The sequence below is a fragment of the Lissotriton vulgaris genome, chromosome 3_2 (assembly GCF_964263255.1).
Source record: "Lissotriton vulgaris chromosome 3_2, aLisVul1.2, whole genome shotgun sequence".
NCBI classification, from domain to species: Eukaryota; Metazoa; Chordata; class Amphibia; order Caudata; family Salamandridae; genus Lissotriton; species Lissotriton vulgaris.
Window position 1 is genome coordinate 6,415,130 of NC_141690.1, and position 23,150 is coordinate 6,438,279.

At 52.8% G+C, this 23,150-nt stretch overlaps 1 protein-coding gene across 5 annotated transcripts in view; it reads right to left on the bottom strand.

Annotated features, from left to right (window-relative positions):
- The window catches only part of N4BP2 (NEDD4 binding protein 2), a 1,381,310-nt gene that overhangs the window by 1,060,446 nt on the left and 297,714 nt on the right, over window positions 1-23,150 (bottom strand). For all 5 annotated transcript variants that reach the window (XM_086963958.1, XM_086963954.1, XM_086963956.1 and 2 more), the window contains one exon: window positions 15,687-15,811. In XM_086963958.1, the coding sequence (XP_086820084.1) occupies window positions 15,687-15,811 (125 nt within the window). The remainder of the gene's footprint in view (window positions 1-15,686; window positions 15,812-23,150) is intronic.

A 23,150-nucleotide genomic window follows, 5' to 3' on the forward strand; every position in this document is an offset into this window, starting at 1 on the left:
ATATATCGTCTTGGGGGGGGGGGGTGATTTCAATACAGTGGTGTACCCGCAACTAGACCGATCCAGAGTCACCCCCATGCATTACACAAACATGCAGCGCACACTGAAGGCTATAATAGATTCCACCCATTTATTACACACATGGAGGTATAAACACCCTGCACCACTCTGCTGTGCACGGGTCCTGGGCTAGATTGGACTATTTGTTAGTCTCTATCGGGATGGCACACTGGCTAGATAAAGTGACACCGTGCCGTACATATTCTGACCATTCACCCGTAGTAGCAACACTTCGAGCCCCAGTTACCCAATCCCCATATATGGGCTGGCGACTCACCCCCCTGCACTAACCCGTCTTCAGAGCAGAGATAGAACAGGACATCCAAGACTTCTTTAAACACAATGTGAACTCGGTTTCGAGTTTAACAACAGTGTGTGAGGCATTTAAGGTCACTGTTAGGGGCTGGTGCATCTCAAAAGGGGAAGGACTGCCCAATGTGGAAGGCTGTGACTACTTTGGGCAGGAAAGAGGGTCGCGTCCGCAACACAACTTTGTCCGGATGGACAGAAAGGAAGGGAGGTTTAGAGGAAAGAGCCTGGAGCTCACTCACCCTCATGGCAGAGGTGATGGCAACCAGGAATGCAGTCTTCAGAGTAAGGAGACGAAGAGGACAGTAATGTAGTGGCTCGAAAGGAGCGCACATCAGATAGGTCAGAACAAGGTTCAAATCCCACTGAGGCATCACGAAAGGAATAGGAGGAAACACATGAGTGATGCCCTTCAAAAACCTATTTACAACTGGGGACTTGAACAAAGAGGGCTGATCAGGGAGCCTTAAGAAGGCGGATATAGCAGAGAGGTAGCCCTTGATAGTGTCCAGAGAAAAGCCCTGCTGGGCAAGAGAGAGAAGAAAGAGGAGAACCTCTGAAAGAGGGGCAGAAAGGGGATCCACAGCCTTTGCTGTGCACCATGCCACAAATTTGTTCCACCTGCAGGCGTATACCGATTTTGTGCAGGGACGCCTGGCTGCCAGAATCACATCACAGACTTCAGGAGGCAAGTCAAATGGCATCAACTGCCACCGCTCAATCTCCACGCATTGAGGTGGAGGCTGGACAGGTTCAGGTGGAGGACCGTCCCCTGCTGCTGCGACAGAAGGTCCTCCTGAAGAGGCAGACGAATCGGGGGATCGACTGACATGCTGAGTAGCTCTGGATACCAGTATCTTTGTGCCCAGTCCGGAGCCACAAGGATGACTTGGTCCCTATCTCGTCTGATCTTCTTCAGCACTCTGGGCAGAAGTGGTATAGGCGGAAAGGCGTACAACAGACCGCAGCTCCACTCACGGCGAAAAGCGTCGCCGAGCGAGTGCCACCTTGAAAATTCTAACGCGCAGAACTGATGACATTGCGCGTTCTCTTCGGTGACGAATAGGTCTAACCAAGGCTCTCCCCACTGCTGAAAGAGACCTTGCACCACGTCCGAGTTCAGACGCCATTTGTGATCCATTATGCACCGGCGACTGAGTTTGTCAGCCCTGGTGTTCAGGGAACCTGCCAGGTGTTGAAACACCAGGGTGACGCCCTGGTGTTCCAGCCATGTCCAGAGATGCAGAGCCTCTTTACAAAGGGTGTACATGGCGGTGGTGTTGTCCGTGAACACCTGCACTACACTTCCCCGGACAGAGGGAAGGAATGCTTTCAGTGCAAGTCGGATCGCCCGCAGCTCCAGAAGGTTGATGTGGAGCTGGGACTCGCCAGAGACCAGAGGCCTCTGATCTCCCTCTCTCCCATGTGGCCTCCCCATCCCAGGAGGGACGCATCTGTCACTACTACGTGCTCCGGTTGGGGAAGAGAGAGATCTGCGGCTGACCCAATCGCGGTTCGTGAGCCACCACTGCAACTGTTTCGCAGGGCCCTACGAGATCCGGACGCAATCGGACAGGTTGCCCTGATGCCGTGCCCACTGAAACTTCAGGTCCCACTGCAGAGCCTGCATACGCCACCGAGCGTGATGCACCAGAAGGATGCAGGAGGCCATCAGCCCCAGGAGCCGCAGCGTCAACCTGACCGAGACTCAGGATAAAGGCTGAAAGACCGGAATCAGAGCCTGAATATCCCGAACCTGCTGTTCGGGGGGAAAACACAACACTGCGCTGAGTCCAGAACCGCTCCGATGAAAAGGAGCTTCTGTGAGGGGCATAGGTGTCACTTCGGCACGTTGATGGAGAACCCAAGCGAGTGCAGGAGGTTGGCCGTAGTCTGGAGGTGGGATATGACTGCTTGGGGTGAGCCCGCCTTCAAAAACCAGTCGTCGAGATAGGGGAAGACAATCCCCTAATCTGCGCAGATGAGTTGCGACCACCGCCATCACTTTCGTGATCACTCGTGGGGCGCTGGTAATGCTGAAGGGGAACACGGTAAACTGAAAGTGCTTGTGGCCTACCGTGAACCGCAGGTAACGCTGGTGGGCCTGCAGTACGGGGATGTGGAAATATGCGTCCTGCAAGTCCAACGCTACCATCCAGTCTTCTGGATCCAGGGCAGCTAGGACCTGAGCCAAAGTCAGCATCTTGAACTTCTCCTTCCGGAGGAAGCCGTTGACGATCCTTAGATCCAAGATAGGGCGTAGGCCCCCTTTGCCCTTCTTGGGTACCAGAAAGCAGTGGGAATAGCAACCACGTCCTACTTCTGGCCCAGGAATGCGCTTGACGGCCCCCTTGGCTAAGAGGGCCGTAACTTCCTCCTGCAGAAGTTGCAAGTGATCCCCCAACATGCGGTGGTACTGCGGTGGAATGGCTGGAGGGGTTGCCTCTAAGGGGAAGGAGTAGCCCCTTCGGACGATTTGCAGCACCCACCTGTCTGATATGATGGACCGCCAGTGGAGGAGGTGATGGCGAACCCTGCCCCCCACTGGCGTCGAATGGGCCTGACAAATCGGACTAGGATGATTGCAGATGCCGCGGGGCGGGTGCGGACTGGCCTTATCTGTGTCCCCCGGCACCGCCACAGCGGTTACCACGTCTGCGACGGCGTTGAGGTGGGTTCTGCGGCCTGTGGCTAGCTGGACGTGAGGGGGTGTCCCTTCCTTGGCCACGAAAGGCAGAAGTCTGCTGGTGTTGGCCGAGGCCCAAGGACTTGGCCCTATCCCTGGAGTTATTAAAAAGTTCCAGCGCGCTGTCCGCCTTGTCGCCAAAAAGGCGACGGCCATCAAAGGGCATGTTCATAAGGGATGCTTGGACATTCACTGAAAAGTTGGCAGACCTCAGCCAGGCATGGCCGCGAACCGCCACCGTCGTTGCAATCGCCCTGCCTAGCGAGTCCGTGGTATCCAGCCCACACCAAATGGAATATCGTGCTGCGTCCCTTCCCTCCGCGAGGGCCTGGGTTAGCTTTGCCTGAACCTCCACCGGACACTGCGGCAGCACTTCCGCAACCGTATCCCAACAAGAGTGGGAGTAACGGCCCAAAAGGCAGGCGGTGTTGACAGACCGCAACCCCAAACTCAGTGAGGAGAACAGCTTCTTACCAAACTGGTTGACCTTTTGGATTCCCGATCCAGAGCGGCGGTCGGGAATGCGGTCTGGGAAGTTGAGGCCTGGATTACCAGGCTCTCAGGGGTGGGGTGAACGGACAGGAAACTGGGGTCCCCCGGATCCGGGCGGTGGCGTCGGGCCACGTTCCGATCCACAGGGAGGCCTGTGGAGGGCTTGGACCAGGTGCCCAACAGAACGTCAGTGAGGGGCTCGTTGAACGGCAGGAGAGGCTCAGAGGAACTTGCCTGCGGTTTGAGTACCTCAGTGAGGAGGTTAGTCCGCACGGCCGCGACCGGGAGCTCAAGAGCCAAGGCTTTGGCTGCCCGAGTCAACACCAGGCTGTATGCAGCCCCCTCCTCCGTAGCCACAGAAGGAGGAGAGACAAAACCAGTGTTGGGCGAGGTGTCCACTGGCCTCCCCAAGTTCATCCGTCTAGTCCTGACTCAACTGGCACTGCAGTGCCAGAGGGTCCTCAGACCCCTCCCAATCCCCCTCGTCCTTCATCTCCTGAAAGTCAGGAAGAAGTGATGGAGCAGGATTGTCGGTGAAGGGCTCACCTATCGGCGCCGAAGACGGCGCCGGGCGGCGCCGGTCCTACGCCGGATCTGGGGCCGGATCTGGGGCGCCAGGGACAACACCCTTGGTGACGACGCCGGCGGAGGGGGTCGTAAGGTCGACCGGTGTCGACACGGATCCAGGCCTGGATCCTGAGTCGCCGGCCTGCTTGGGCTCCCAGACGGGTCCAGGAGGCCCGAAAGGCACCTCGGCGTGACTCGACGGAGGGAAGCGCGACCTCATGGCCATGAGGAAGGCACTGATCTCCTCCGGCGTTGCGTTCAGCCCAGGGACCGGCGGGTGTGGAGCTGGATGCTGCGCTTGCGGCTCCGACGGAGCCGACTGGGCGGTGTCGCCCGAGCCCCCGGCCGCGTTGCGCGAGCGTCGGGGGGAGTCAGAAGAGTGATGTCGCCTCTTCGACTTCTTGTGCCTCGACTTACCTGAGGACTTCGAACCCGACGAGCGGTGTCGACTCGTCGAGCTATGATGACTGTGGCCGGACCTCAACCTCCTGGACCGGGACCTCGAGCGGCGCGGGGCCGACTGCCGGATCTCAAGTAGCTTACGGGACCGCTCCCGCCTAGCTTTCGACATCAAGGCCCGGCAGTCGGGGCAGGACTTGTCATCATGATCGGCCCGAGGCGTTAAAGGCGCCGACAGTAGGGGTCGGTAACCGACATCAGTCGGTTACAGTCGTCACAGGGCTTGAACCTGGGCATCCCTACCGGCACCGGAGTCGATAACGACTCGAGAAGATCCAAAATAGATTGAAAAAAGTTAGTCAAAAAGTGACTAAGGAGTACTGCTCTTCCCGGATCAGCGCTTGCTGGCGCGGAAAAAAGAAGAACTGACATCCGTGCGCGAGGGCGGTGTCTAAGTACTCCGACGACGTCATCCCTGTGACCACGACGCCGACGACGGATGCGGAGCAGCAGACGACGCCTACCGACGCGCAGGGGTACTGCTACGCAAAACTTTCCAGATCCAGTCTGACGCCTGGGGGTATTCTAAGGTAAGGAATCTAACACTAACCTGTTTCTTTCAGATAAGTGTGTGAAAATACACTATCATGCTAAAACCCTATTTTCTGAAATTTTGTGAAGGGCTGTTAAACAGCCTATAAAATTTTGTTGGGTGCCCTGAAGAGTACACAGTCTGGTCGCTTCCTGTAACAAGGTTGTGAAAAAATTCAGTCTAAAAAAAGTCCCAACCTGTTTGGGCTTTATCTTTTTGTTTCACTTATTCATTTATGTATTTATTTTTTCTGTTTTTCAATGTGTTTACTCTTTTTGAAGCACTGAACTCGAACTTATTTATATATTTGTAATGTTGAATTTGTTGTCTATGTCATGTCCAGGTTTTGTCCAACGATATAATTTGTGATGTTAAATATATGTAATATGTATCAAATCAAGTTTGTAGTCTGTTGAAAAATTGTTTTATATGTTGTCCTTGTGAACACTGATGAACATTTCTAAAAATTGATTTTTCATGAGAAAATGAACTCTTAAACAGAAAGAAATTAATTTCGGTCACATCAAGTGTCATGTGTGATCTAATGAAATGCTGAATATATAATATCAGTTCTGGCATGTGTGTTGTTGTGTGCTTGTAAACTCAATGCAGGCAGTAGAAAGAGCAAGTAAAGGATCATTTGGGGAATACTTATTCTTATGGCAACCAGCAAATATTTAACATTTCATTGTTTTCATAACTTTAAGCTACACAGGAGGAGTAAAATTATGACTAACTGACAAAGGTTCAGGTTATGAAATATCATACGCAGGTTACATTTGACTATGCACTGCTAGTAAGATAATTCATGTCACTAGTTCAGCCCACAAGTAGATCTAAAGAGAACAATCAAATCAGTTAGACAGTTAGATGATGGCTTCAAAACATTTTTGCATGTAGCAGCTCTCAATGTCACTCAGATACGCTTTTGTATTGAAAGAACAGAGGTAGCTCTGGATCTGAAGCAAAACTCGACAATCTTTGCTTTGACTGTTTAAGGTTACATTGTTAAACTAAATTAGATCCTAAAATGTGATGGTTTAGAGGCACACAGTAATAAAATCACAGTTCTAAATAAAGCACACTGTGCATTATCTAACATAAAGCACACTGTGCATTATCTAACCAGCTATCCCAGGGAACAACTATTGTGCATATGGAAGTGTCCATAATCAAACGTAGTTATCATCAGAAACGTAGGCAAATAGACCTTTATCAATCTGCTAGGAATACCTTTTAACTTTCTTCTTCCAGAACACTATAACCTTGATTTCACAAATGTTAACCACTAATTTGTTATCTTTATTGCATTTACTGAGAACATCCATTGCCCTTTGAAGGCCAATTACTGCGAGATTGAGAAGCACCAAAAATCGACTATGCTTATGATTTTAGTGGACAAGTTGCTGCTGTAACTAAACAAAGCCTTCTTTCAGTAACTGGTCAGTGTAATTTTATAGGATAATTGGCAATCCTGCTGCCATTTGAACTGGAGTGTTTTTATAAAGAGGCATGACCCCACTCAATAAAATGGGTGTGATACACCAATAATTTAACTTTCTCCATGGTAGACTCTTACAGAACCCACCCAAAGATGCTTGAACATATATATGAGGTATATAAGGGCAAGAGCTTCACATTAGAGATTTATGAAACGAATGAAAATGAATGAAAATTGCACTTGTATAGCGCTAAACTACCCGGAGGCCTTGTAGCGCTTGTGACTGAATTTGCTTAACGCAGGCTCAGGGCAGGTCAGCAGAATTTGGCATACAAGTGTGTTTTCAAGGCTTTCCTGAAGGACCGGTGGTTACTGTTGCCTCGAAGGGATAGAGGGAGGGTGTTCCAGAGTTTGGCCGCAGTATGGGAGAAAGAGCGGCCTCCCCATCGAGCTTTCCTGACTCTGGCGGAAGTGGCCAGCCGGAGGGTGCAGGAGCGGAGGGAACGGGACGGGACGTAGGGAGTAGCCAAGGGATGCAGAATGGCGGGACCTGTGCGGTGAAAGGCTTTGTGTAGGATACACATAGCCTTAAATTGTACTCTTGCCACTATAGGGAGCCAGTGAAGCTCCCTTAGGGCATTCCTCGCTGACTGCCAGCGAGGGAGGTTAGAGAGTAGGCGGGCCGCACTATTTTGTGTGACTTGGAGCTTCTGGGTGGCAAAGGTCGGAGCTCCCATGTAGAGGGAATTCCCGTAATCCAGGCGGGAGAGTATGAGGGCCTGGACCAGGATCCTCCTTGCCTGGAATGGGAGCAGAGGGAGCACCTTCCGCAACATCCTCATAAGCCCAAAGCAGGTGGCGGCGGTCTTCGTGGCTTGGACTGAAAAGTCCAAAGCTTTATCGAACCAGATCCCAAGGCTTTTTATTTGGGACTTGGGGACGGGGGCAGGCCCAAACATGGTGGCCAGATGGATGCAAGAACAGAGGGAGAAGGATTGCTCCATAGGATGACGTCTGTCTTCTCCCCGTTAAGTTTTAGGCAGGAAGATTGCATCCATCTGGCAACAGCCTCCAGACAGGGGCCTAAGGTGTGGGACGATCCCTCAGAGTGGTCTAGAGAGACCACCAGTTGGGTATCGTCCGCGTAGGTGACGATACGCACACCGAAGGGATGGACTATCCTGTCTAGGGGTTCCATGTAGGCATTAAACAGGGTAGGGCTCAGGGAGGAGCCCTGAGGGACCCCACACCTGAGTGGGTGTTTAGGAGACACCGCCTCGCCCTCAAAGACCTGGAAGAAACGGTCAGCCAGGAAGGATGTCAGCCATTCCAGAGCTGCGAAACAGCATCATAATAGCAACAATGTTGTTAAGTGTGTCACAAGAGGGGCAAACCCGGTCTGCAAATGAAGAATCAAGTTATTTTTGACTGCCCACTTCTGTTGGTAGTCTAGGAGCAGCTATGTGCCAGGCTTTGTGCGTCAGGCCTCTCATGCTTAGTTTGAAGATGATGCTTTGCATTTTGCCTAGGAGGTCAACCAACTGCAGGTTTGGCAACAGGGCTGCTTACCGAAACACTGAAACCCCTCATGACTTAAGCTTTGTGGGCTTTGGTCTGCATGTTTCGTTCAAGTTTGAAGAGATTCTTTACAAAGGTAGAATGTTATAGTGTCCCGCTATGCAACCTAAGGATATGAAATAGAGTTGGAAACTGCAGTGCAGTATAGCTCTGAAGTACAGGCAAACGCTACCACTATTCTGTACCTACTCTCTCTGTTTTTCAGGATGATTTTATGGCAGGCAGAAGGAGATGCTCGAAAGAAGCAACTGCATCATATCAAGCCTTGTTGGGGGCGTGGCTTGGGAGCTGATGGGACAGGCTGCGTGAGCATTGAGCTCCGCGTCCGATCCCCCTACATTATCCTGTTCCCGGCATCTCCCGAACCCCCAGCGTAGAACTACCGAGGGCTGAGAGAGCCGCGGCTGCGGGATGACCAGGGACGGAGGTTCGGCCCCCGCACCGCGGAGGACCACGAGAAGGATCAGAGCAGTGGGGGGGGGGGCGCCCAGCCTGAATACAGGACGGCGCCCCTCCGGCTTGTTTGGGGGAGGCTGAGTGGTAGCTAGACCCTGAAGTGGGGCCCCCGCTCTGCCTGGAAAACTAGCGGAGGCTGGGGCTTGCTCCCCCCCAAAAAAACACCCCCTGTTCGTCGTTGCGAACTGTGGATTGGGGGTAGAATCACCTAAGGGCCCCTGGAATCCGGTGATGGAGCCGATAAAGAAGGTTGCGATAGGTCACAGGGCGGCGTGGAGCTGTTGCGTGGGGGTGCAGGCGGTGGCCTGGCAGTATCTTGATGGGAGCCTGACGCCCTGGAGAGGGGCTGCACAGAAACTTTGGCGCGGCGACTGTTCGGACTCGGGGCTATAGACTGAGCACAGCCACATGATGATAGGTGGTGGTCCTGGGTTCGCCATCTAGGAACGGGACTACAGGGAATCGAGGCCGTATTGGCCTGGAGAGCACCAGGGGGAGCCTTACGGAGCGGCTGCGAGATCTGGCGCCCGGCGAGGTGGGGTTTGAAACTCCACGCATTGCACCCACTGGCTGGTACAGTCTAGCAAGGGCTTTTCCTGGGTATTGCCTACTTGTACCGGGAGTGGTATTGCCCACCAGCCTAGGCGGGAGGACGTTCCGGGCTCTGCAACGCAGGGTTGGAGTGTGCTGGCAGCCGCGGCCATGGGCAAACCCTGCGCACGGAAGGAGGAAGACCCGCCGCTGTCTGGGGCCGACTCCCCTCCTCAGGAAAGCAGGGATGGACCGGAAGCGCAACGAGACCCGGGGATTCAACTTCAACCTGGACAAAATCCTGGCGGCCATAGCAGATTCTCGAGTTGCCCTCCAGAAGGACATAGCGCAGGCTGCGACGGGGCTTGGATTGTTCCGAGCAGACCACTCGAAGGTTGCTGATCGGGTGAAGCAAGCAGAAGCTACACTTCAGGAGGTTGGCCCTGCGCCGTTTGAGACTATGGCGGGAGTCCTGGACCGTCTCGCTGTGTTAGAGAGGCGAGCTGAGGACACAGAGGGCAGAAACAGACGCAATAACATACGTGTGGTGGGACTGCCGGAGAAAAATGAGGGATCAGACATGGTGGCCTACTTGGAAACTTGGCTTCGAACAGTAGTGGCTCATGAGGGACTATTGAGTTTCTACACCTTGGAGTGAGCACATCGGGTCCAGGCTAAGCCGCCGCTGCAGGGGCGCCCCCGCGGCCGGTAGTGGCGCGGCTGTTGCATTTTCGGGACCGCAACTTGCTCCTTCGGAGGGCCCGCAGCGATGGCCATTTCCAGGTGGACAATAGCAGTGTTACTCTTTTCCCGGACTACTCATTTGATACGCAGCGACGCCACATGTCCTTCCAAACTGTCAAGAAGGAGCTGCGTGCGGAAGGGATTCAGTACTCTTTGTTCTTCCCAGCTAAATTGCGCATTGTACTCGACGAAAAGACTCACTTCCATGAAACGCCAGAGGATGCTTGGGAGTGGCTAGAGTCCTACAGAGCAGGAAAGGACGGCCAGGAGGTGGAGGGGAGGGAGCTGGCTGGGGACTGTCAACCTCTCAGGTCACAGCGGCAGCGTCGCCGCAGACGGGGACAGCGGAAACCATCGACCTTGCACACAGCTATGGAGTGTAGGGGTGCTCTGGAAGCGGTGACGGCGATATCCGGGGAACTGTTGAAGACCACACCGGAGGCTTCAGAACTTGGCAGAACTTCGGAGGCGGAGTCTTCAGTTTCAGACGATCCACGCACACCGACGCTCACTCCTGTAACTGCAGATGGACTGCTGGATGAGTAGATATTGGGGTGGCTGTGGGATTGGGAGTTCTGCATTGGAATGCTGTATTGCAGTTTTCGTTTTTCCCTTTTAAATGGGGGTTGTAATGGTGCACTGGGCACGCAGGGGGCTGGGTGACTGTATTGGGAGGGACTAGGATTGAATTGGCGCTGGGGTTGTGAGGGCTCCGGGGGGATCTGGGAGGCTTTACATCTTAGGGGGATTCGGCGTGGGCACTGGCTGCGCTTTTGTTTTGTTGCAGGTAGTTTGCTAGGTCCTATCCATCCCCCACCGGATGGTATTGGTTAGTTTGTCTTAGCTTTGTATGAGGCACACAGTTGGGATAGTTTGGATGGGATTCACTATGTTGGTGCCCTTTATTGGGAGGGAGGGAGGTGTATTGGGTGGGGCGGGGTTGTTTGGGGATGGAACTCGTTTGTTTAGGGGACACTGCCCGCTGGTGAACTTACTCGAGAGCGTGGAACTACCGAGTGCTGTGTGTTTGTTTGTTGATGTCGCCTCCTGGCGGCCGGAGGGGGGGGCTGCTTTGAGTGGATCTGACATTATTGCTATGGGTCCGTCACCTGATGTGAAATGTATAACCTGGAATGTTCGGGGATTGCACTCCATGCATAGTAGGGTAAAGGTCCACTCTTATTTGGTCCGTAGGGGCGTGCAGGTGGCTCTCTTACAGGAGACACACTTGACTAAGACTGAGGGGCTTGCGCTGCAGTGTAGGTGGAGAGGGCAGCTTTATTACACCACTTATTCAGCCTTTGCACAGGGGGTTCTTATCTGGGTTAGGGCTGGGGTCCCCTTCCAATTATTGGACCAACTGCTTGACCCTGATGGCCGCTACGTCGCAGTTAGAGGTCGCCTCTATGGGCGCGAGGTGACCCTCTGTTCTATCTATGCTCCCAATGTGGCGCAGGCTTCCTTCCTGGAGACCTTGTCCTCCGCCCTCGCGGATTACTTCACGACACCAGTATTGATGGGGGGGGCGATTTTAACTCAGTTATAGATGTCACCATAGACAGATCCCACCCTCCGCTGCCCACGGCCCAGATCAATAAACTATCTAGGGCTCGAGCACACTGGCAAGAGGATTGGGGACTCATTGACACCTGGCGACAGCAGCAACCGGCCGATAGGGACTATTCGTACTACTCGGCCTTGCACGATCTTCACGTTCGGTTGGACGCCATTTTGTGCAGTGCCGGCTTGGCGTCACGGTCAACTGGTAGCGAGTATCTAACGCGTACCATATCGGACCATATCCCGTTACTGGTAAACCTCTGTTGGGTGGCAGGACGCCCCAGAGTCCCGACTTGGAGATTGCGTTGGAGATGTTGGAGGATCAGGTCTTTCGCACGGAGTTGGGAGAAGGGATGGAACACTACTTTGCGGAGAATGCGGGCTCTGCTACGACGGTGGCCCTGGAATGGGAAGCTTTTAAAGTGGAGGTCCACAGGATTTGTATAGTCAAGAGGGTGGGAGTTCGGAAGCTGCTGTTGCAGGAAATAGAGACGAGCGACCTCGCCCTTCGTGAAGCAGAGAGGGCTCATTCGGATGGCCCTGGCACGCGTGACGAGGTACTGGCCCGGAAGGAGGTGGTGGCAGTGGGGGTGGAGCGCCTCTGGTGTTTTGATCACAGAGCTTTCTAGGCTTGTGCGCATGCGGAGCGGGACAAGGTGGGCACATTGCTGGCTTGGCTGGCTGGTCCTACTCCTCGGTGCATACCCATTTTAGCATTAGTCTTCTCCTCGGGACTTTTGGAATATGAGTAACGTCTCATCAATGACCGATTTCGATCATTCTATGCGACTCTCTATACCAGCCAGTTGCGAACTGGCGAGGAAGATACGCGGGCGTTTCTAGAGGGCTTGGAACTGCCCGCACTTGATGAGGAGGAGGCGGGGGAGCTTGGACAAGATATTACTCAGGCTGAGATTCGCTGTGCCATTAAGCAATTGGCACGCAACAAAACACCGGACAGTGACGGTTTGCCTATTGAATTCTATTTGACGTACATTGACCACCTGGCCCGAAGATTGCTGGTGATGTACCGGGAGGCCTGTCGAAAGGGAAGGTTGCTGGCTTCTACTAGGGAGGCCATTATTGTTCCGCTCCTCAAGCCAGGAAAGCCGCCGACTGACCCAGCTGCGTATAGGCCTCTCTCCATGCTCACTACTGACTATAAAATATTGAGCAGAGTGCTGGCCACTAGGCTCCTTCCCTTTATGACGCGGTTGGTACATCCGGATCAGGCTGGCTTTAGCCCGAAGCGCAACACTGCCAGTAGCATACGTAGATTGATAGGAATATTGGATGCTAGCCGTGGAATGGAGGGGCAGGCGATGGTCCTTTCCGTTGACATTGTCAAGGCATTTGACAGCCTGGAATGGCCCTATCTGTTTTCCGTTATGACGGCATTTGGGCTTGGAGCTGGCTACGTCTGCTGGGCTGCAATACTATACTCGTCGGCGACAGCTAGAGTCCGGGTGGGTAGGGTTGTCTCCTCTTCATACCCGGTGGGACAGGGCACTAGGCAGGGCTGCCCGCTCTCCCCGCTGTTGTTTGCCCTTGCGATAGCGCCGTTGGCAGCGAGCACTAAAAAGGGGGAGGAATACTGTTGACTCCAGCTCAGGGGTCATACGCATTATATTTCACTTTATGCAGACGACCTCCTGATGTTTCTGAGAGATGCAGGGGATGATATGGTAGGGGCATGCACCCTCCATGACCGTTTCGGGGAGATCTCGGGGCTACGGGTTGACTGGGCTAAGACCTGCGTTTTCCCAGTAACTAGTAAATGTGACCCGCCCACATTGATGCCTGATCTGGCGTGGGAACCGAGGTGCCTTCCCTATCTGGGTACGCAGGTGTATCACGATCAGGGAGATCTCCTTGAGGGCAACGTTGGGAGAGCGATGAGAGGACTAAGGGGTAGCATGAGGTTTTGGGGGACATTACCATTATTGGTGGCAGGTCATGTAGCACTGCTGAAGATGGTGTCCCTTCCCCGCCTATATTTTTTTCGGACCCTACCGATACGGGTACCGGTTGCTTTTTTCCGACAGCTCCGTTCCGCGGTGGGCAGTTTCATTTGGGGTGCAGGACGGCGTAGGGTGGCGCTGGACACACTGATGCGGCCAAGAGCCAAAGGAGGACTTGCCGCCCCGGACTTTGAATTTTATTATTTGGCTGCGCAATCTCAGTTTCTTACTCCGGTGGTGGCGTTGGAATTTTGGGGACCGGAGGGGGGCCAGTGCCGGAGGTGCCAAGGCATGTCCTGTCCTTTGTGATCCTGCAGCAGCGACTGAGGACTGCTGACTTATCGATGGTGGAGGGCGCGCTCAGGCATTGCTGGAAACGGCTCCACAATAGAATCGGAGTGCACCGTCCTTACGCGCCTGGGATTCCACTAGGCATGTGCACAGCGTTTCCACTAGGCATGTGCACAGCATTTCCACATGGTGGTGATTGGTCCGCCTTGGCGGAATGGGAGGACCTGGCCTACAGCTGGTGGGCGACCTCTATGCAGACGGCGTGCTATTACCCTTTGGTACGCTACAGGAGACCTTTGGTCTTCCGCGAGGCCATTACCTGCTACACGCAGCATTAATTGCGGCCATACAGAAGTATTGGGGTGCTGGCCTATCTGAACCGCCAACAAGCGGAGCGTGTCAGTATGTAGTGATGGCAGCAGGCACGTACAAGGCGGTTACCTGTCTGTATAAATGGATGCTAGGGAAAGCGCTCAATCTGTTACAAAAACTGCGGGAACACTGGGAAACTGATTTGGATAATGCGATTCCGGATGCCGCCTGGTTACAGATACTTAAAAGAGCATGGAAGAGTACCAGGAACGCTAGGTTTCAGCTAATCCAATTCTACGTATTACATAGGGCATACCTTACGCCATCTAAAATTAATCAGTATTTCCGCACTGATACTGCGATATGTCCCCGATGCCGGCTACAGGGTGCGGACCTGAGCCACATGCTGTGGGACTGTCCCCAGCTGGGACCATATTGGGAGGAGGTGACCAAATCACTTTGTAAGGTGACTGAGCGTCAGGTTGTTCTGGATAAAGGAGCCTGCCTGTTACACTGGTTCCTATACACTAGCAAAACTAAAATAACTAGCAAATTTATGGACCTGGGGCCCGTACTGGCCAAGAGGGAAATCACATCACACTGGAAGGCAGCAGCTGGCCCTAGCTATGCTAGATGGAAAGCCACAATGCTTATGTGGGAGGGCAGCGAGGGTTCCGTTCGATTGCAACAGGCCCATAGATCCCATAGCGACGGGGCGCTGGAGGCGGCGCAGGCGTGGGAGGCTTTAGTGTTGACGCTCCGGACGAAGACACTGGCTCGGATACCAGCACTTCGACGGAGGAGGAGCAGACGTAGGCGACCTCTTCGGGTCTTGGCGAGGGGAGTGGTCCCTGACTTCCAGGTGGTTGTGGAGACTTTTGGTATCCTCGATGAGATGCTCAGCACACACTTCACACACTAGGGTAGCATATCGATGACACTTGTTAATTAGGTAACAGCGCTAGCAGCAGGGGTGGGGGGAAGCGGGGATCAGAGGGTATTGAGGAGGGCCATTCATGGGGTACTGTATAATGCCTTAGAACCCCGGGTTGTGTACTACTATCATGTGGAGGAAGGGGGCTTGACGTTGCAGCGCCAGACCTGGTTTGAGATCTAAAGTGCCTTGTGGAAATGCTGGATTATTGTCGAGGCTTTACTCATTTCGGAATGGGGGACTCTTTGTATTCATGATGGTCCTTCCTTCTGTTTTGTTTGTCTTTTGAAACAATAAATATATATATTTTTTTAAAACAATCATATCAAGCCTTGTTTATTTGAGTGAGGCACATGGATGACATGAGTGTGCTTCAGTATTGAATCAGTATTGATGGAGAAAAGATGGCTATTTGATGGTACTAAAGTGAAAAGAGATTAAAGTCATGAAGTCAGTCTTTGGCTGCTGGCTGAAGAAGCTCAACTGACTGTAGCTCAACCTTAGCTTCTCAAGAAGATGACTTTTGTTAAATACCATGGTAGATCACAAACCCACCTCATGGCTTTATGCCCAAGGTGAAGTCTGTGTCCATTTAAGTACTATACATAACATATAAATATCTTCCTTCATGCTTATCAGATCATGTTCAAAGGAATACCATGAATGTATGCAAGCAATAGTTCAAGGGTTAAGTACTAAATATAAATAAAAGTATACATTTAGTGTACAAGCTGTAATAGCTAACTGTTTAGAAAACACCCATTTATTATTACCTTTTTTTTGGTTCCATGCATGAGCTTCTTCTAAACAGTTTCGATCATACTGGTACTGACCATTTTTGCAAAAGTAATCATCAGTACAAAGAACGATTCCTCCTGGGTTCTGTTCTAGCAACAGCCTGTAAATAGATTGAATTAGAAACAGACGAAGACGTCACTGATCATGGTAGAACATACTGTCCCCTCTACTTTTCAAACAGACACAAACGCTGATTTCACTGTATACTTCATTAAAGAATCTAAGGTAAACATAAAAGTATTAACTGGTTTCATTAAAAACATGACATAATATTACAAGAACATAAATTACGCGGGTAACTCAATATAAGTAGTAAAAGGGGTAATTAATTTTCATTAGCAATTACAATCTGCTGACCGGGCAGCTATTATTACATAGCACATTAGATGCATGTAATCATTGGAATACTATTTGAAGATGACAACTAATTAGAGTTGAAGGTTGGCTTTAAGAGAGAGTGGAGAATCAAATACAGATGCAGGTCACAAGTAAGCTAATTTCCTTTTAAGAAAAAAAGAGCATCTGATGCATGAAATATTATATGTAACTTCACAATGAAAAATATAAATCCCAGAATAAAGTCGAAACAAATGTTATTAAATTATTATGGAATTGTTACTTGTAATCCTAGTTCTGTATCACAGGAAAATTCAATGAAGTTATAACGGAGAACATTACATTTCCAATTAGCAGTTCATGGTAAAAAAAACTTGCATTTCGTAACAAACGGTACAGCCTCCACAGCCCCTTTTTTCTAATTCTTCCTTACTATGCATATTTATTACATCAAAACCTCATACCTGCTGCAAAGGGAGACCTCAAAATCTAAAGTATGTAAAGTTGATTTCTGATCACATCTAATTGTACATCGATCTGTTGGCATAAACAGAAAATTATTATGAGGCTAGTGGAATTGTTTCACCAGTGAAACAAGAAGAAAAAATACTTATATGTCATGTTGCTGAGAATAGGGGCACAGTAGTGTAAATTTCTCTTAAGTTCACTTTTATTATAGTCCCCGAATGGGTTCGATCCTAGATAAACACAGTCATGATGGCATGTTATGTGTGACGGGCATGCTTTAGTCAAACATATTGAGCAAAGGGCGCTCTGTTGTCAGAGGAGTCTAAAGTGACATCACGTAATGATATGGTGCAAAGAGGATGCACCAAACTTTAAGTGTATATACACAGTACTTTACAGTGTTTTTGCACAGGTGGAATTGTGAACAAAATGGTGAATAGATTTGGAGCACAATTTCCATTAGAATACAAATATATATACATTTTCTATGTAACGATCATATGTATAGGACACAATTATATTTACATTATATAACAATTGAGTGTGTAGGAGCTGGCCTAGTACCACATTCTTCACTTATTATGAAGAATAGAAATCCGATACCTCAAATATCATAAGAATAAACTTAGGTCATCAATTTTTTGTGTGAAATACCTTACTTATGGCCGTTGTACAGCAACACATGCAATATGAAGCCATTCAACCTATTATTCAAATGCTTGGTTTTGAATAAGTATAAGACATGTTCATTCACATACTTTTAACAATTCAGTCAGAAAGGTTGTCTCAGAATATTACTGCATGCACTACGCTGTTCACGAGGTCTTGCGTTATCTTATTTCCATATCCATTATACCATTCTCCCACACCAGTGTAGAATGGAAATTAAAACCAGACTCATATTCGTTTTTGGTAGACGTGTTATGGTTTCTCTTAACGGTTATATGTTTCAATGGTCAACTTGGTTGGTTTTTGTTGGGCCAGAAAAGTCTCTTGCAGCAAGCTGACGGATGGGCACCCCGGCTCGGAGTGTCCCAGGTGCATCGATATTTGGATCCCTGGTACTGATTTCTGGTCATGGGTAAACACGGATCATGCTTGCTGACCATGATCTAGGCCTGTCTCACGGTAAAGCGGTCTACTTAGCACTGGATGGGCACAACAAGCGATACCGTTCCGAATGTAGATGGCTACTGCCTTTACGCAAAGTTAAGTGACATGAGCGTGGTGGTGGCAGAACACTAGTTTGTTGTTCAGTAGAATCTGTAATGTGAACAGGCCTTTTTACCTGTGCCACTGGAATGGGCCTTCCTAGCCCACTTGTGTAAAGTTATCTGACTGTATACTTAAATCACCATTGGCCTCCATGGATTGCGTGTAGTGCCAGACAGCACATGACACTTGGATGTGCGTGCCTGTGGATTGCACATAAAGTGCAGGCCTGTGGGTTTTATTTTAGAAGCAAAGGGCCTGGAGAGCTGTGCTTAATATGCTCTGGTGGTTGCAAGTTATGGACAGGCAAAAACACTCATTTGTGGGAGCCAGAATTTCATTTTTATCATTGGAATTTGAACCAGGGCAAGAGAGAAAAAGGCAGAAAAGGAATAAGGAAGGAGAAGAGAAGCACAAGTTACTACTTGTGTAACGATATATCTGTAAGAGACATTAGTTAGTGATAGATTCCTTACCTTAGAATATCCCCAGGCGTCAGACTGGATCCGGAAAGTTTTGCGTAGCAGTACCCTTGCGCGTCGGTAGGCGTTGTCTGCGGCTCCGCGTCCGTCGTCAGCGTCGTGGGTGCCGTGATGACGTCGTCGGAGTACTTAGACGCCGCCTCCGCGTGCTGACGTCAGTTCTTAGCCACAGCTTTTCCGCGCCAGAAGCGCAGAGCCATGACAAAAACCAACACTGGTGCCAAGAAACTAGGGCCCTGAAAGGGGATGACCTTAACCCTAGATATCGGTTCGCAGAACGGGGAGGATGGGTGGGTCGGTAAGGAATCTATCACTAACTAATGTCTCTTACAGATATATCGTTACACAAGTAGTAACTTGTGCATCTGAAAGAGACACGTTAGTGATAGATTCCTTACCTTAGAATAGATACCCCAGCAATACCATCCCCGTGGTGGTGGGTCTGCGAACCAATAATCACACCAGAAAGTCCTGGAGGACGGAACGGCCAAAGTAGCCGTCCCTCCGGACCTGACTGTCCAGGCAATAGTGTCTTGCAAACGTGTGCAGCGAGGCCCACGTAGCTGCCTGGCAAATGTCCTGCAAGGGCACACCTCGGCCCAAGGCAGTTGTAGTGGCCGTGGCTCGAGTGGAATGAGCCCTCAGCCCAACAGGGGGTTCCTTCTTAGCCAAGGAGTAACACGCCTGGATGCACAAGATAATCCACCTGGAGATGGTCCGCTTGTGCACCGCTTTCCCTTTCTTAGCGCCCGCGTACCCAACAAAGAGTTGATCATCCACCCGGAACTGTTGTGTGCGATTCAGGTAAAATGAGAGCGCACGCTTTGGGTCCAGACGGTGGAGCCTCTCCTCCTCTCTCGAGGGGTGCGGAGGCGGAAAGAAGGTGGGCAAAATGATGGACTGCCCGATGTGGAAGGCCGTGACCACCTTAGGCAAGAAGGAGGGCCTAGTCCTTAAAACAACCTTGTCCGGATGGATTGAAAGGAAAGGAGGCTTACAAGATAGAGCCTGGAGCTCACTCACTCTCCTGGCAGAGGTGATGGCCACCAGGAAGGCAGTCTTCAGAGAAAGAAGGCGAAGAGGACAGTTGTGAAGTAGCTCAAAGGGAGCGCACATCAGAAACGTCAGAACCAGGTTCAAGTCCCACTGGGGCATCACGAAGGGAACAGGAGGAAAGGTATGAGTGATGCCCTTCAGGAAACGATTTACGATAGGGGACTTGAACAAAGAAGGTTGGTCAGGCAGCCTCAAAAAGGCTGAAAGAGCCGAAAGATAGCCCTTGACAGTGCCCAGAGCAGAGCCCTGCTGGACAAGAGAAAGAAGGAAGAGGAGAACCTCAGAGAGAGGGGCATTGAGGGGATCCACAGCCTTTGCTGTGCACCATGCCACAAATCTGTTCCACCTGCAGGCGTATACCGTCTTTGCGGAGGGACGCCTGGCTGCCAGAATGATGTTGCAAACTTCAGGAGGCAAGTCAAATGGCTTCAACTGTCGCCGCTCAATCTCCAAGCATGGAGGTGGAGACTGGACAGGTTCGGGTGGAGGACCGTCCCCTGCTGCTGCGACAGAAGGTCCTCCTGAAGAGGCAGACGAACCGGGGGATCGATTGACATACTGAGTAGCTCGGGATACCAGTACCTTCGTGCCCAGTCCGGAGCCACAAGGATGACTTGTGCCCGGTCGCGCTTGATCTTCTTCAGCACTCTGGGCAGAAGTGGTATAGGCGGAAAGGCGTACAATAGACCGCAGCTCCACTCGCGACGAAAAGCGTCTCCGAGCGAGTGCCGCCTTAGAAATTCCAACGCGCAGAACTGATGACATTGCGCATTCTCTTCGGTGGCGAATAGATCTAACCAAGGCTCTCCCCATCGCAGAAAGAGGCCTTGCGCCACGTCCGAGTGCAGACGCCATTCGTGATCCATCGAGCACCGACGGCTGAGTTCGTCCGCCCTGGCGTTCAGAGAACCTGCAAGGTGTTGAACCACCAGAGTCACGCCCTGATGTTCCAGCCACTGCCAGAGATGCAGAGCCTCCTGGCAAAGGGTCCCGACCCCACTCTGATCTCCGCCTCTCCCAAGTGGCCTCCCCAGCCCTGGAGGGACGGGTCCGTCACAACTACGTGCTCTGGTTGGGGAGGGAGAGGGATCTGCCGTTGACCCAAGCGCGGTCCGTGAGCCACCACTGCAGCTGTCTCGCAGTGCCCTCCGAGATCAGGACATGGTCGGACAGGTTGCCCCAGTGCTGGGCCCACTGAAACTTCAGGTCCCACTGCAGAGCCCGCATCCGCCACCGTGCGTGATGCACCAGAAGGATGCAGGAGGCCATCAGCCCCAGAAGCTGCAGCGTCAACCTTACCGAAACTCGGGATAACGGCCCGAAGATCGGAACCAGAGCTTGTATATCCCGAACCCGCTGTTCGGGCGGGTAAACCCGAAACTGTGCTGAGTCGAGAACCGCTCCGATGAAAAGGAGCTTCTGAGAGGGGCACAGGTGTGACTTCGGCACATTGATGGAAAATCCCAGCTGGTGCAGGAGATCCGCCGTAGTCTGGAGGTGGCTGACGACTGCCTGGGGCGAGCCCGCCTTCAACAACCAGTCGTCTAGGTAGGGGAAGACTGAGACCCCCAACCTGCGCAGATGAGCTGCGACCACCGCCATCACTTTCGTGAACACCCGTGGGGCGCTGGTAAGGTCGAAGGGGAGCACCGTAAACTGAAAGTGCTCGAGGCCTACCGTGAACCGCAGGTAACGCCGGTGGTCCGGCAGGACGGGGATGTGGAAATATGCGTCCTGCAAGTCCAACGCTACCATCCAGTCTCCTGGGTCTAGGGCAGCCAAGACCTGAGCCAGTGTCAGCATTTTGAACTTCTCCTTCCGGAGGAAGCCGTTGACGTTCCTCAGATCCAAGATAGGGCGTAGGCCCCCTTTGCCCTTCTTGGGTACCAGGAAGTAGTGGGAGTAGCAACCACGTCCTACTTCTGGCCCAGGAACGCGCTCGATGGCCCCCTTTGCCAAGAGGGCCGAAACTTCCTCCTGCAGGAGCCGCAAATGATCCCCCGATACGCGGTGGTGTTGCGGTGGCATGGCTTGAGGGGTCGTCTCGAAGGGGAGGGAGTAGCTCCTTCGGACGATCTGCAGCACCCACCTGTCCAAAGTGACTGTGCGCCAGTGAGAGTGGTGATGGCGAACCCTGCCTCCCACTGGCGTCACATGGGCCGGAAAGCAGGGACTAGGAGGGTTTAGAGGCGGATGCTGCGGGGGCAGGTGTGGACTGACTCCGCTTGTTTCCCCGACCGCCTCCACGGCGGTTTCCACGGCCGCCGCCGCGCTGGACGACAGTTTGAGGCGAGTGGCTGGCGGCACGTGTGGGGACGCCCCTTCCTTGGCCACGAAAGGAGCAAAAGGCACCCATTTGCTGGCGCGGGGCCGAGAGGCCCAAGGACTTGGCCGTAGCCCTGGAGTCCTTAAAGCGCTCAAGCGCGTGGTCTGCCTTGTCGCCAAAGAGGCGACGGCCATCGAACGGCATGTCCATGAGTGTATTTTGGACGTCTGCCGAAAAATTGGCGGATCTCAGCCAGGCGTGGCGTTGTACCGCCACCGTCGTAGCCAACGCTCTGCCCAGCGAGTCAGTAGTATCCAGTCCGCACCTGATTGAATACTTGGCTGCGTCCCGGCCCTCCACCAGGGCTTGGCCGAGTTTGGCCCGTACCTCCAACGGACACTCTGGCAGCACTTCCGCCACTGTTTCCCACAGAGAGTGGGTGTAACGGCCCAAGAGGCATGCGGTGTTGGAAGTCCGCAGTCCCAAACTAAGGGACGAGAAGATCTTCTTACCATAGTTCTCGTACCTCTTGGACTCCCTGTCCGGCGGGGCCGTCGGGAAGGCGGTCTGGGAGTTAGAGGCCTGGATAACCAGACTCTCGGGGGTGGGGTGGGTGGACAGGAAACATGGGTCGCCCGGAGCCGGGCGGTGGCGTCTGGCCACGTTCCTATCTACAGGCGAACCTGTAGCGGGCCTGGACCAAGTGCCCAAAAGAAAGTCCGTCAAGGCCTCATTAAACGGCAGCAGAGGCTCCATGGAGCATGACTGCGGCTTAAGGACCTCAGTGAGGAGGTTAGTCCTAACGGCCGCGACGGGGAGCTCAAGGCCCAAGGCCTTGGCAGCCCTCATCAACACCACACCATAAGTATCACCCCTTCTCCGAAGCCACGGTAGGAGGAGAGACAAATCCAGTGTCTGGAGAGGTGTCCAGGCCACTGGCCTCCCCAAGGTCTCCTGTCCAGTCCATGTTAGACTGGCACTCTCTGGCCAGAGGGTCCTCAGACCCCTCCCAATCCTCCTCATCCCTCATCTCCTGAGATTCAGGGTCGTAACTGAATGAGGTCGGTTCATAGAAACTAAAATCGCCAAACGGCGTCGAGATCGGCGCCGATAGGCGTCGTCCCGACGTCGGAACCGAATGAAAGGAGGCATCGGGGACGGTGCCGCCCGAGGACGACGCCGGAGGGGACACCACACGGACCGACGCCAGGGGGGTCGTAAGGTCCACCGGTGACGATCCACCGCCCGAGGAGGGTCCAGCGGCGCCCTGCGGCGCCGGGCCCGAAGGCGCCGACGACGCCGGGGCCGCTGTACCCTGCGGTGTCGGGATCGTGGAAACCTGCGGCGCCGGGCCCGAAGGCGCCAGCGGCGTCGAGGCCGAAGCACCCGACGGCGTCGGGGTCGAAGCCCCAGACCCACTGGGGTCCCCAGACGGGTTCGCTGGGCCCGAAGGCGCCGCGGAACCCATCGGAGGAGAAAGGGACCTCATGGCCATGAGGAAACGCTCGATCTCCTCCGGCGTTGCGTTCAGCCCAGGGACCGGGGGGTATGGGGCCGAACGCGGTGCCCGCGACTCCTGAGGAGCCGCGTGGGCGGTGTCACCCGAACCCCCGGCTGCA